Genomic DNA, 14,949 nt, shown 5'->3' on the forward strand with positions numbered 1-14,949 from the left:
TATTTAATTGAACAAAGTTTTTGTTGAAATGTGAAAATATTTAATTGAACAAAGTTTTTGTTGAAATGTGAAAATATTTAATCGAACAAAGTTTTTGTTGAAATGTGAAAATATTTAATCGAACAAAGTTTTTGTTGAAATGTGAAAATATTTAATCGAACAAAGTTTTTGTTGAAATGTGAAAATATTTAATCGAACAAATTGTATGAATTTGTGTTTTCATTCTTTTGCAGACTGTTCTCATCTTCATAAATGTTGTTTCAGCACGTTTTGGCAAACTCATCCTTTGGCCTTCTTCAGGTGATTAACCATGACCGGATAGGAAAAAAAAATAATAATAAAGTGTATGAATATTGGTTGTTATTGCTGTAGATACAAATTTTTCAAAGAGAATCAGAAATATTCTCTGTAATTTAAAAAATTTTTTTAATTACATTTTCACCTCAAAGAAGGCACATTGCCACTTTGGTGTAGGGGCTACTATCAGGGACATAAGCTATAGGGGTACTATGTGGGGAGTTGGGCAGCAAGATGTCGGTTCATGTTACACTTGAACTTCTGCATGTCAGTACAGTTGGGGAAGCAAGAACCTGGAAGGGAATTCCAAAGTCTAGTGGTTCTGGGGAAGAAACTACTGGAGTAGAAGGCTCTCTTACATCTAGGGATCTCAATTCTGAAGGGGTGGGATTTTGCTGTTTGTCAGAGGTATTTACGTCGAAGGGGTACAAGTGCTCGGAGCATTCACCATTAAAATACTTCTAGAACAGGCAGAGGGATGCAACATTTCGTCGATGGGACAGAGGCTGAAGCTTAGATGACAGTTCAGGACCTATCAGGTTGGCGACTCTTTTGAACCGTTTCTAGGAATGAGACAAGTAGCAGATGCATTAGCTCAAATATGACAACAATACTCCATACATGGGCGAATGGTGGCCTTATAGAGGTACAGGATACTTTCGGATGTTAGCTTTCTAGCATGGTAGAGAGAACCTACCTTTTTCGCAGTGGTCCTGGCAATGCTCTCAATGTCAATATAATTTTTCCAACTGATGTTTCCTGTGAACGTTAGGCTGAGGAGTTTAAAGATGTACTTTCAGATAAAGAGTCTTTGGCCATTGCTATTGGTGGTAGAGAAGGTTTCTTGTAGTTATTTGAAGGAAACAATTGTTTTCAAGTATTGTTGCTTTGAAATGCTCAAAAAGTTATCAATTTTATTTGTGTAAGAAAATAAGGACAGTAATCTGAAGAAGTTCAAAGAATATCGAAACGTTATGACAAAAAAATGAATAATCATAACAAAATGTTGATATGAAATTCACTTTTGTGTTTTTTGACTTTTCTTCTTGCAGCAAAAATAAGGAAAATATATCATACTCCATTTGTCAGGTGATGGAACTAATTTTGTTGATTGACGTCAGAACTGTGATGATAGTTTTGTGGCTGACAAATGATTTGGATTCCTCAGCAGATTAATTATATGACCCATAACCTATGACCCAGTTACGCTGTCAACAGATGTTAGCGTGTAAAACATAAGGCATCTGAAATGCATCTCAACTTCCCCTTGATTGGCCGATGAAATGGATCTTGGTGTATCCGAGGCAAATCTAGTATGTGAGCGAAGGCAACAGTTTGAAATAAAAAAGAATCATTACAGAGAATCTTACTTTAGTTTTGCTGTCTGCTTCTATAATTCTTAATAAAAAAAAAGGGTCATAATACAACATTCTATATGACAACAAACAAGTAGTTTTAGATTTTTTGTCAAATTTTCTGCATTTCATCTATTGTACATTTTCGTCTTCAGTTTTTCTTTTTGTTTTTTATTACAATTGTGAAATACTGGCAATACTCATACGAATAGAAACATCAGTTAAAATATATTTATTCAAATCGATCTGACGTGATGTCGTAAACAGGTTAGGCCAATGACTCCGACGCTGCGCGTTGTGGAATTCTCTTCTCATTCTGTCATCTCACAGATTGCAACTGTGAAAGGAATAAAAAAAAAATTCTGCAAATATCAGTTAAACTTTGGGTGCGTGTATGACACTATTGACCTTCTACATGCTAAGGCCAACACCTACATACTGTCAAGGATGCATTTGTCAGTTGATGGCAGATTTGACCATTGGCAAATCATCTCCAGGATGTCACAAAACACATCACCATTCCTAAATCAATTCTAAAATATATTGATCTCCATTATTCAGTTCTTTTCCCTAAAAAAATCCTATTTTTATCACTCATCGTTCTCTTTTGGATTTACTGAATCAAGAGATGTTTGTAATTCCTTGAAAGAGGGAGGAATAAGAGAGACACAGACTATCAACAAAAAAAAAACAACCAGAAAAAAAACACACGAACATGTAAAAAGAAGAAAAAGTAAAAAAAAAATTTGTTTAAAAAAATCAGAAAATTTTTTTTTTTAAAAGGTTTTGGTAGGTAGGTAGGATCGAACCTGGAACTTTTCGGCGAAAACCTTGATAAATTACCCGGTCACACACGAAAGGAAAGTAAGTGAAAGCAATTTCAATTTAACGTTTATAAATGACAGGTGCGGTGAAATTAATTAGGTCAAAGGAATGTAAATTCCGCTCTTAATTTTAACTGCGGGATAGTTCTTTTGAGTTTGTTTTTTACCCAACTTTGTCTGGTTTTGTTTCCCCATGTTGGGAAAAACCAGCTCGTTCCTCTTTAATAGGGAAGTGTCCAAATGAAAGCAATTGTCTGATAGGACATTGACCAAACGTCTAATGCTTTCTGGACATTCCCAGCCCGTAGGCAGAGAACTGTGCCTTGGTTTCACATCAGTTTCGCTTTTATACAAAAAAGCCGAATCAACGCTAGAGGGGTTGAAATAGCAAGAATTGTGTAAAACTATGTAAATAAATCTAGCCATAGTACATATGATCTACACAGCATATAAGAAGTTCTAATCGATAGAAAACCGAAGGAAACACAAAATGTCAGCTTCTCTTCTTTTACACATCAAGAACGACATGTTTTTACAAGATTGTGACTTGCTATGGAGAAGTGGGTTCTTTACAACAATCGGCTCAGCTCAGTGGTTCAATTCAACGAAGCTCCATGACACTTATTCAAGAGTTGCACTAAAAGACGGTCATGCTGAGTCTTTAGTTGTCTGCTACCGGTCTCATCCATTAGTTTTTTGAATGCAGGTGAAACCATTAACGCAGAAAAGTACTGTCAACAAATGAAATACATCAGAAATTTCGACAACACCAGCATTAGTCAAAAGATATACAATGGCATGTGTTTCGCACGTGCGTAATTATTTGAAAACTAATTATGTTACACTTTGCATAAAGATTATAAAAATATGAAAAAAAATATGAGAATCACTACTGCTCCAGTAGGTGCATCTCACTGACGATGCAATCCTCTATCTGTATAAGAGCCAGGTATGACCTGAAATGTCACATCTGCGCAGGAGCTGCTTGGCACATCCTATCCAGTCTTTATAGAGTTCAAAATTGGCTTTGAAACCTAGTAGATGATGCCCTTTTCTTTTGTTGAATCGTCCACATAATCAAATTCTACCAAATTTACACAATGAACAATTACTACACTACCACCTTACATTCATTAACCCTTATCCTTGAGTAACCTTCTAGCCTTGATAAGTGGAAAGCATTGCTGGGGGGGGGCTTCTTTATTATGTTTTGGTTGTTATTTCAATAAATTTTAAATCTTCACTTTTCTGAAGACATTCAATGATCTGAGTAAAACTAGTAAAGTTCTTGTTTTTCATGATTTTTTTCTGTTTTTCTGGGGTTTTTTTTTTCACATACACACTGTGTATATGTATGTTCATTTCCTGTGGATTCTGAAACAGCTGAACTAATTTTATGAAATTTCACAAATATACTTTGTGGCTGCGAGTGTTCTTCGGTTTCATCTCTGAAATCCTCTGGTAAGCATCAAAAATCATTAATCAGATTTTTCAATTATCAATTAAAATTCAATTATCAATTAAAATTCAATTATCAATTAAAATTCAATTATCAATTAAAATAAACAACTTCCAGTCTAACACCACAAGTGGATTCGAAAAGTTTTATCATCGCACAAGCAAAAGGGCCCCCCACGTATAAAAATCACCAGTAGGTTTCTTTTGATAAGACGGGTGCGTGTTCGAAATGAAGGTTTCTGTTCAGAGCACAATTGAACCATGATACTTGACTTTTGAATTTTAAACATTAATTCATACCATTTTATAAAATCAACAGTTTTCTACAGTGTAATGTAGACTATAATGTATTATGAATGAAGTCATTGCGGGAAGGAATAAGAAGTTTCCTCACAATGCTAGAGCAATTGATTTGTTTGAAAAAAAAAAAAAAAAAAAAAAAGTCACCAATTATGATGGCAATAAAAGTATGTGAAACAGTTGTTCATTCTCATTCAATCCCTGGCAACGTCGTTAGTCGAGCAATAAACACAGTCGACTGGATGTAGGTTTGATGTTTACTGTGTATCACCTTCAGCTATCTTCCCAGGCGTCTTCGCCCATTTTCGAATGCTTCCGGAGCTATTGCTTTGTAGATTAACTGTGTTCTGACAAACAACATGGCTGAACCTGTAATGTTATGACCCTTTAGGCTGTGATCATAGCGTAGTATCTGTTAACCGTGGCAAATGGGGTCAACGGGTCAAAACATTATTGTATTATTATTAATTGATTTGAGCAATGGATGGTTGCTGGATCAGTTATTATGATTAGAAGAATAAACAATTAAATTGGGGAAGAAAGTATTGACGTGTGAATCGCAAAAGGAATGCGAAAATAGATGTAAACATTATTTTGGGGTTTTGAACAAACAAATAACTAGTTGTGGATTAGGTTGGTCTGAGACACATAATTAGGTGACGCAAGAGAACACGTGATGTAGTTAGTTTTGGAGAGATTCAGAGAGTTGAGCATTGACCAGCAGAGCGGACAGACGTCTAGACAGGGGTGGACAGACAGCTAGGAGCGAGCTGTAAGAATAGAAAATGTAGACAAACTGCAGATCCTGTGAAAACCATTTGAGACAACTGTAATAAATTTATATAAAAATATAAAGAGTTGTTTTAATGGTTTCACAAAGAAGAACAGATGTCTCAATTATATGGTGCTGATCGCTTCATGATTCGTCACGGAGCAGCGGAAAGATACAGAAGAACTCTTCAAGAAAAAAAGGTATGAAGCATATATTATTCTTGTTACATATGAACTGAACCAACAAAGGCTTTTCTTTAAAAGCGTTTGGTTAAAGGGGGGGGGAATAATAAATGTAGAAAGGAGACAAAATGCCGATTTCTAAACCTGATCGAATGTATGAAATGAAGACAAATTTCACTTTAAAAAGTCATAATTTGTAGGTTTCACCCGAATCCAACAGGTTTTATCAATAAGTTTTAATAAAATACAAACGCAAAATATTTTGCATATTTGTAAACAAAAATCAAAATTTTCTTTAAAATTAAAAAAAAAAAAAAATCAAAAATTAAAGAGATTAAAATGAACAAATACTGAAACGTACGAATTCCTTAAATTTTATTCAAAAAACAAAAATAAAAATTTTAAAAAGAAAATATGGATATTTTTTTATCAAGCTGTTTTTCCAGGATTTCCGACTCTGCCTTCTACTAGAGTTTTAGCAGGATCTTCATAAAATGGGTCACAGCACCAAACTGGAGGTCAATAGCTTGATCAAGCAATCGGCACACAACATACCAAAGGAATAAGAAGAAAACAAGTGAAGGGGGGTGATCTTTTTGACACTTTGCAAACATTTTTAACTTTTATTTTAAAATTGTTTCTTAGCTTAAAAAAAATAAAAAAAAAATAAATAAAGGAAGTAAAATAAAAGATAAAAAATACAAAATAAAAATATAAAACAATTTGCTAATAGACGTCATATTAGGATGATTTTGTCATGGTACAGGTCGTCGTGGCATTATTTTTCAGATATCAAACTTCCTGCAAAATCTTTCAGGAAATCTTTTGCAGATATAGCATACTTATCGCAAGTAAGCTATAAAAAAAACAACAAATCCCTTGTGTTTCATTCTATGGAGGAATTCGTCAGGCCAACTGCGAAAGTTGACAATTTAACATCCCTTTCACAAGCAAATATATTTTGCATTCACCTCTTATCAATTTAATTTTTGTCGGCTAGAAAACCAAAACCATTTTAACCGAATTGTATTTGGCTAAAGAAAAAAAAAATTCCAGTTTATCTAAATAGTGCTGAAACGTTAAGTCTTTAAAACACTATTAAAATATAAAAATAAATATAAATAAATAAATAAAAATAAAGATATTGTTGCAAAATGTCAGGAATCAAAAAAAAAAAAAAAAAAAAAAAAAAAAAAAGGGGCAAGCAACTCTTCACTTTTTCATTTCTCTTATTCCGTTAGTGTCATGCCGACTGCTTGGATAGGGTCCCCATTTACCGATTGTAATATTCAGTAAATAGGAACCGTTTACCTGCCTCATCCACCAGACATTGGAGGAGGGCTTGGACCTGAAAGAAAAAAAAAAATAATGAAACGAATAAACGTTGAAAAACAACAAAGTCTAAAAAAAAAAAAAAAAAAAAAAAAATGTTGAAACGGACGGTTGGAATACACGAGAGGAAACAACAAACCTGAACCAAATCCGATTCCTCCCATTCGACGTCGCGGTGGAGGTGGGGGTCTGGAAATAAAGAAAAGATAAAATAAATAAAACGATGAAGGACTAAAAACAAGTCTAGACAAAGGGAGATAACTCCTTTAGTTGAAAGAATAAACGTACATATCAAAGGGAGATAACCAAGAACTTGGAATTTTCTTTGTGGAAGGAAAAACCAAAGATTATGAAAAGAAATTAAATTTTATTAAACGTTAGAAAATGAAGGTTGGTTGCATCAAGTATAAGATGACACTATACAATTCTTTGAATTGACCAAACAACACATTTTAAGGAAAAGTTGATTTTAATCTGGTAAATTATTCATGTGGTTGCTGCAAGATCATTTGACTCCTGATGCAATACTCTACTTATTCTGAAAGTTTTAGCAATGTCGTTACTTTAGCATAGAAAGGCGAGGGTTGCAAATAAAAAAGGTTCTGTTGGAACTTATTCACCGATTCTTTCTCTCACCTTTGGCACCTTTTAATAAAAAGAGGAGCACTTCTTAAGATATCACATGACTAAAAAAATAAATTAAAAAAAAATATATATAAAAAATGTTTTTTTTTATTTTATTTATTTATTTTTTTTACTCACATTCACCCCTAACAAGGCATATCGCCACTTGGACGAAATGGGCAACTATTTGGGGCCATGCCTAAAAAAGATTAACAAGATGTTGGTTTACATTACATTTAAACTTCTGCATATCAGTAGAGTCAGAGAAGCAGGTAGGGAATTCCAAAGTTTAGTTGTTCGAGAGAAGAAACTATTAGAGTCGAAAGCTTTCTCGCATTTAAGGATATCAACAGTGAAGAGGTGTGATTTTGTTGCTAAACGAATTGTTAGGGATATGTATGTCGAGGGGGCACAAGTGCAACGAGTTCATCAGAATTCCATTAAAACATTTGTAAAATAGGCACAGAGATACAACATTGTGGTGATGGGACAGAGCTTGGAGCTTAGTTGACAAAGTAGGACCTATTATATTGGAGACCCTTGTTGGGACTCTATCTAAGAGGGAGAGGCTAATGGTAGATTCACCAACCCAGATGTAGTAACAATACTCCATGCCTGGACGAATGGTGGCCTTGCGGAGGTTCAGGATACTCTCAGGTGTGAGTAGTCTTCTAGCATGATAGAGGGAATCCACCTTGCTTGCAGCAACCTTCACAATGTCCTTAATGTATTTGTTCTAGTTCATATTCCCTGTGAAAGTTAAGCCGAGGAGTTTGAAGAAAGAATTCTCAGACGGGGTGTTGCCATGGATATTGGTGGGAGAGGCTTCTTGTAATTTTGTTAAAGGAGTTCTTGTAATTTTGTTAAAGGAGAACAGCTTAGTTTTACTAATCTTATCTTCATGTTCTTTCCTTTCTAATGTTGCCATCGAGATACAATTCTTATCTCTACTTATATATAAAATATATATTTACTTATATATAAAAGCCATTTTGTGTGTGTTTGTTCCCTATGGACTTTAAAATGGCTGAGCCGATGTTTTCGAAATTTCATACAAATGTATTTTATGTGTCTGGGTGTGATCTCAGATAGGTTTTGTATCAGAATGCCCCAAAATTAATAGAAAAATGTGATTAAGAAGGAACAGTCCCAAGTTAACACCCATAAACAGTTTCACATCACAAGTTTTATCTCCGCATGAGCAGAAGGTCCCCGTGTATAAAATCAACAAAAGGTTCTTTGATAAGACAGGAGCGCATTCAAAATGAATGTTTGTGTTTAGAGCACAATTGAACCAGGATTCTAAACTTTTGCATTTTAAACGAATTAAAGTCATAATAGAAAAGTAATTTGTTAAAGTCATAATAGAAAAGTAATTTGTTAAAGTCATAACAGAAAAGTAATTTGTTAAAGTCATAACAGAAAAGTAATTTGTTAAAGTCATAACAGAAAAGTAATTTGTTAAAGTCATAACAGAAAAGTAATTTGTTAAAGTCATAACAGAAAAGTAATTTGTTAAAGTCATAACAGAAAAGTAATTTGTTAAAGTCATAACAGAAAAGTAATTTGTTAAAGTCATAACAGAAAAGTAATTTGTTAAAGTCATAACAGAAAAGTAATTTGTTAAAGTCATAATAGAAAAGTAATTTGTTAAAGTCATAACAGAAAAGTAATTTGTTAAAGTCATAACAGAAAAGTAATTTGTTAAAGTCATTTGTTAAAGTCATAACAGAAAAGTAATTTGTTAAAGTCATAACAGAAAAGTAATTTGTTAAAGTCATAATAGAAAAGTAATTTGTTAAAGTCATAACAGAAAAGTAATTTGTTAAAGTCATAATAGAAAAGTAATTTGTTAAAGTCATAACAGAAAAGTAATTTGTTAAAGTCATAATAGAAAAGTAATTTGTTAAAGTCATAACAGAAAAGTAATTTGTTAAAGTCATAATAGAAAAGTAATTTGTTAAAGTCATAACAGAAAAGTAATTTGTTAAAGTCATAACAGAAAAGTAATTTGTTAAAGTCATAATAGAAAAGTAATTTGTTAAAGTCATAACAGAAAAGTAATTTGTTAAAGTCATAACAGAAAAGTAATTTGTTAAAGTCATAACAGAAAAGTAATTTGTTAAAGTCATAACAGAAAAGTAATTTGTTAAAGTCATAACAGAAAAGTAATTTGTTAAAGTCATAATAGAAAAGTAATTTGTTAAAGTCATAATAGAAAAGTAATTTGTTAAAGTCATAACAGAAAAGTAATTTGTTAAAGTCATAATAGAAAAGTAATTTGTTAAAGTCATAACAGAAAAGTAATTTGTTAAAGTCATAATAGAAAAGTAATTTGTTAAAGTCATAACAGAAAAGTAATTTGTTAAAGTCATAATAGAAAAGTAATTTGTTAAAGTCATAACAGAAAAGTAATTTGTTAAAGTCATAATAGAAAAGTAATTTGTTAAAGTCATAACAGAAAAGTAATTTGTTAAAGTCATAATAGAAAAGTAATTTGTTAAAGTCATAACAGAAAAGTAATTTGTTAAAGTCATAATAGAAAAGTAATTTGTTAAAGTCATAACAGAAAAGTAATTTGTTAAAGTCATAATAGAAAAGTAATTTGTTAAAGTCATAACAGAAAAGTAATTTGTTAAAGTCATAATAGAAAAGTAATTTGTTAAAGTCATAACAGAAAAGTAATTTGTTAAAGTCATAACAGAAAAGTAATTTGTTAAAGTCATAATAGAAAAGTAATTTGTTAAAGTCATAACAGAAAAGTAATTTGTTAAAGTCATAACAGAAAAGTAATTTGTTAAAGTCATAACAGAAAAGTAATTTGTTAAAGTCATAACAGAAAAGTAATTTGTTAAAGTCATAACAGAAAAGTAATTTGTTAAAGTCATAACAGAAAAGTAATTTGTTAAAGTCATAATAGAAAAGTAATTTGTTAAAGTCATAACAGAAAAATAATTTGTTAAAGTCATAATAGAAAAGTAATTTGTTAAAGTCATAACAGAAAAGTAATTTGTTAAAGTCATAACAGAAAAGTAATTTGTTAAAGTCATAACAGAAAAGTAATTTGTTAAAGTCATAACAGAAAAGTAATTTGTTAAAGTCATAACAGAAAAGTAATTTGTTAAAGTCATAATAGAAAAGTAATTTGTTAAAGTCATAACAGAAAAGTAATTTGTTAAAGTCATAACAGAAAAGTAATTTGTTAAAGTCATAACAGAAAAGTAATTTGTTAAAGTCATAACAGAAAAGTAATTTGTTAAAGTCATAATAGAAAAGTAATTTGTTAAAGTCATAACAGAAAAATAATTTGTTAAAGTCATAATAGAAAAGTAATTTGTTAAAGTCATAACAGAAAAGTAATTTGTTAAAGTCATAACAGAAAAGTAATTTGTTAAAGTCATAACAGAAAAGTAATTTGTTAAAGTCATAATAGAAAAGTAATTTGTTAAAGTCATAACAGAAAAGTAATTTGTTAAAGTCATAATAGAAAAGTAATTTGTTAAAGTCATAACAGAAAAGTAATTTGTTAAAGTCATAACAGAAAAGTAATTTGTTAAAGTCATAACAGAAAAGTAATTTGTTAAAGTCATAACAGAAAAGTAATTTGTTAAAGTCATAACAGAAAAGTAATTTGTTAAAGTCATAACAGAAAAGTAATTTGTTAAAGTCATAACAGAAAAGTAATTTGTTAAAGTCATAATAGAAAAGTAATTTGTTAAAGTCATAACAGAAAAGTAATTTGTTAAAGTCATAATAGAAAGGTAATTTGTTAAAGTCATAATAGAAAAGTAATTTGTTAAAGTCATAACAGAAAAGTAATTTGTTAAAGTCATAATAGAAAAGTAATTTGTTAAAGTCATAACAGAAAAGTAATTTGTTAAAGTCATAATAGAAAAGTAATTTGTTAAAGTCATAATAGAAAAGTAATTTGTTAAAGTCATAATAGAAAAGTAATTTGTTAAAGTCATAATAGAAAAGTAATTTGTTAAAGTCATAATAGAAAATTTGTTAAAGTCATAACAGAAAAGTAATTTGTTAAAGTCATAATAGAAAAGTAATTTGTTAAAGTCATAACAGAAAAGTAATTTGTTAAAGTCATAATAGAAAAGTAATTTGTTAAAGTCATAATAGAAAAGTAATTTGTTAAAGTCATAATAGAAAAGTAATTTGTTAAAGTCATAATAGAAAATTTGTTAAAGTCATAACAGAAAAGTAATTTGTTAAAGTCATAATAGAAAAGTTATTTGTTAAAGTCATAATAGAAAAGTAATTTGTTAAAGTCATAATAGAAAAGTAATTTGTTAAAGTCATAACAGAAAAGTAATTTGTTAAAGTCATAACAGAAAAGTAATTTGTTAAAGTCATAACAGAAAAGTAATTTGTTAAAGTCATAACAGAAAAGTAATTTGTTAAAGTCATAATAGAAAAGTAATTTGTTAAAGTCATAATAGAAAAGTAATTTGTTAAAGTCATAATAGAAAAGTAATTTGTTAAAGTCATAATAGAAAATTTGTTAAAGTCATAACAGAAAAGTAATTTGTTAAAGTCATAATAGAAAAGTAATTTGTTAAAGTCATAATAGAAAAGTAATTTGTTAAAGTCATAATAGAAAAGTAATTTGTTAAAGTCATAATAGAAAATTTGTTAAAGTCATAACAGAAAAGTAATTTGTTAAAGTCATAATAGAAAAGTAATTTGTTAAAGTCATAACAGAAAAGTAATTTGTTAAAGTCATAATAGAAAAGTAATTTGTTAAAGTCATAACAGAAAAGTAATTTGTTAAAGTCATAATAGAAAAGTAATTTGTTAAAGTCATAATAGAAAAGTAATTTGTTAAAGTCATAATAGAAAAGTAATTTGTTAAAGTCATAACAGAAAAGTAATTTGTTAAAGTCATAACAGAAAAGTAATTTGTTAAAGTCATAATAGAAAAGTAATTTGTTAAAGTCATAACAGAAAAGTAATTTGTTAAAGTCATAATAGAAAAGTAATTTGTTAAAGTCATAACAGAAAAGTAATTTGTTAAAGTCATAATAGAAAAGTAATTTGTTAAAGTCATAACAGAAAAGTAATTTGTTAAAGTCATAACAGAAAAGTAATTTGTTAAAGTCATAACAGAAAAGTAATTTGTTAAAGTCATAACAGAAAAGTAATTTGTTAAAGTCATAACAGAAAAGTAATTTGTTAAAGTCATAATAGAAAAGTAATTTGTTAAAGTCATAACAGAAAAGTAATTTGTTAAAGTCATAACAGAAAAGTAATTTGTTAAAGTCATAATAGAAAAGTAATTTGTTAAAGTCATAATAGAAAAGTAATTTGTTAAAGTCATAACAGAAAAGTAATTTGTTAAAGTCATAATAGAAAAGTAATTTGTTAAAGTCATAACAGAAAAGTAATTTGTTAAAGTCATAACAGAAAAGTAATTTGTTAAAGTCATAATAGAAAAGTAATTTGTTAAAGTCATAACAGAAAAGTAATTTGTTAAAGTCATAATAGAAAAGTAATTTGTTAAAGTCATAATAGAAAAGTAATTTGTTAAAGTCATAATAGAAAAGTAATTTGTTAAAGTCATAACAGAAAAGTAATTTGTTAAAGTCATAATAGAAAAGTAATTTGTTAAAGTCATAATAGAAAAGTAATTTGTTAAAGTCATAATAGAAAAGTAATTTGTTAAAGTCATAACAGAAAAGTAATTTGTTAAAGTCATAATAGAAAAGTAATTTGTTAAAGTCATAACAGAAAAGTAATTTGTTAAAGTCATAACAGAAAAGTAATTTGTTAAAGTCATAATAGAAAAGTAATTTGTTAAAGTCATAATAGAAAAGTAATTTGTTAAAGTCATAATAGAAAAGTAATTTGTTAAAGTCATAACAGAAAAGTAATTTGTTAAAGTCATAACAGAAAAGTAATTTGTTAAAGTCATAATAGAAAAGTAATTTGTTAAAGTCATAATAGAAAAGTAATTTGTTAAAGTCATAATAGAAAAGTAATTTGTTAAAGTCATAACAGAAAAGTAATTTGTTAAAGTCATAACAGAAAAGTAATTTGTTAAAGTCATAACAGAAAAGTAATTTGTTAAAGTCATAACAGAAAAGTAATTTGTTAAAGTCATAACAGAAAAGTAATTTGTTAAAGTCATAATAGAAAAGTAATTTGTTAAAGTCATAACAGAAAAGTAATTTGTTAAAGTCATAACAGAAAAGTAATTTGTTAAAGTCATTTGTTAAAGTCATAACAGAAAAGTAATTTGTTAAAGTCATAACAGAAAAGTAATTTGTTAAAGTCATAATAGAAAAGTAATTTGTTAAAGTCATAACAGAAAAGTAATTTGTTAAAGTCATAATAGAAAAGTAATTTGTTAAAGTCATAATAGAAAAGTAATTTGTTAAAGTCATAACAGAAAAGTAATTTGTTAAAGTCATAACAGAAAAGTAATTTGTTAAAGTCATAATAGAAAAGTAATTTGTTAAAGTCATAATAGAAAAGTAATTTGTTAAAGTCATAACAGAAAAGTAATTTGTTAAAGTCATAATAGAAAAGTAATTTGTTAAAGTCATAACAGAAAAGTAATTTGTTAAAGTCATAACAGAAAAGTAATTTGTTAAAGTCATAATAGAAAAGTAATTTGTTAAAGTCATAACAGAAAAGTAATTTGTTAAAGTCATAACAGAAAAGTAATTTGTTAAAGTCATAATAGAAAAGTAATTTGTTAAAGTCATAATAGAAAAGTAATTTGTTAAAGTCATAACAGAAAAGTAATTTGTTAAAGTCATAATAGAAAAGTAATTTGTTAAAGTCATAATAGAAAAGTAATTTGTTAAAGTCATAACAGAAAAGTAATTTGTTAAAGTCATAACAGAAAAGTAATTTGTTAAAGTCATAACAGAAAAGTAATTTGTTAAAGTCATAATAGAAAAGTAATTTGTTAAAGTCATAATAGAAAAGTAATTTGTTAAAGTCATAATAGAAAAGTAATTTGTTAAAGTCATAACAGAAAAGTAATTTGTTAAAGTCATAACAGAAAAGTAATTTGTTAAAGTCATAATAGAAAAGTAATTTGTTAAAGTCATAATAGAAAAGTAATTTGTTAAAGTCATAATAGAAAAGTAATTTGTTAAAGTCATAACAGAAAAGTAATTTGTTAAAGTCATAACAGAAAAGTAATTTGTTAAAGTCATAACAGAAAAGTAATTTGTTAAAGTCATAATAGAAAAGTAATTTGTTAAAGTCATAATAGAAAAGTAATTTGTTAAAGTCATAACAGAAAAGTAATTTGTTAAAGTCATAACAGAAAAGTAATTTGTTAAAGTCATAACAGAAAAGTAATTTGTTAAAGTCATAATAGAAAAGTAATTTGTTAAAGTCATAATAGAAAAGTAATTTGTTAAAGTCATAACAGAAAAGTAATTTGTTAAAGTCAACAGTAGGCTCTCTACAATGCAATGTAGACTACAATGTGTTGTGAAATTAGTTGCTGCAGGAAGGCATGTGAAGCTTCTTCCTGCTACACCATAGCGAGTCAACAATTAAAGCAAGTAATCAATCGATTTGATTTAAAAAAAAAAAAAAAGGGGGGGGGTTCACTGTTGGAAGTGTAGAGTATTTGTTGATCTCATTTCATCCTGGGCAACATCAAGTCTCCCTTCTATATAAGAGTTAGATACATCCAAAGATGGAATACTGCTGCCACATTTTGGGAAGGTGCTGTTCAGAGCCCTCATTCTTAACAGAGTTTAAAATCAACTTGGCAATCTAGTGAGAGCTGATCTCTTCTGTTCTCAGCATTCACTTTTTCTACTCTATTG

At 28.8% G+C, this 14,949-nt stretch overlaps 1 protein-coding gene across 1 annotated transcript in view; it reads right to left on the reverse strand.

Moving 5' to 3' along the window:
• Positions 1 to 5,550: 5,550 nt before the first annotated feature.
• LOC145288252 (selenoprotein K-like) overlaps positions 5,551 to 14,949 on the reverse strand; it is a 33,522-nt gene continuing 24,123 nt past the window's right edge. Inside the window, exons 5-6 of the mRNA XM_080136293.1 lie at positions 6,660 to 6,709; positions 5,551 to 6,536 (exon numbers count right to left, since the gene is read on the reverse strand). Of these exons, the coding sequence (XP_079992419.1) occupies positions 6,505 to 6,536; positions 6,660 to 6,709 (82 nt within the window). The 3' untranslated portion in view covers positions 5,551 to 6,504. The remainder of the gene's footprint in view (positions 6,537 to 6,659; positions 6,710 to 14,949) is intronic.

The sequence above is a fragment of the Euprymna scolopes genome, chromosome 2, assembly GCF_053919585.1.
Source record: "Euprymna scolopes isolate OS-2025 chromosome 2, ASM5391958v1, whole genome shotgun sequence".
Lineage (NCBI taxonomy): Eukaryota > Metazoa > Mollusca > Cephalopoda > Sepiida > Sepiolidae > Euprymna > Euprymna scolopes.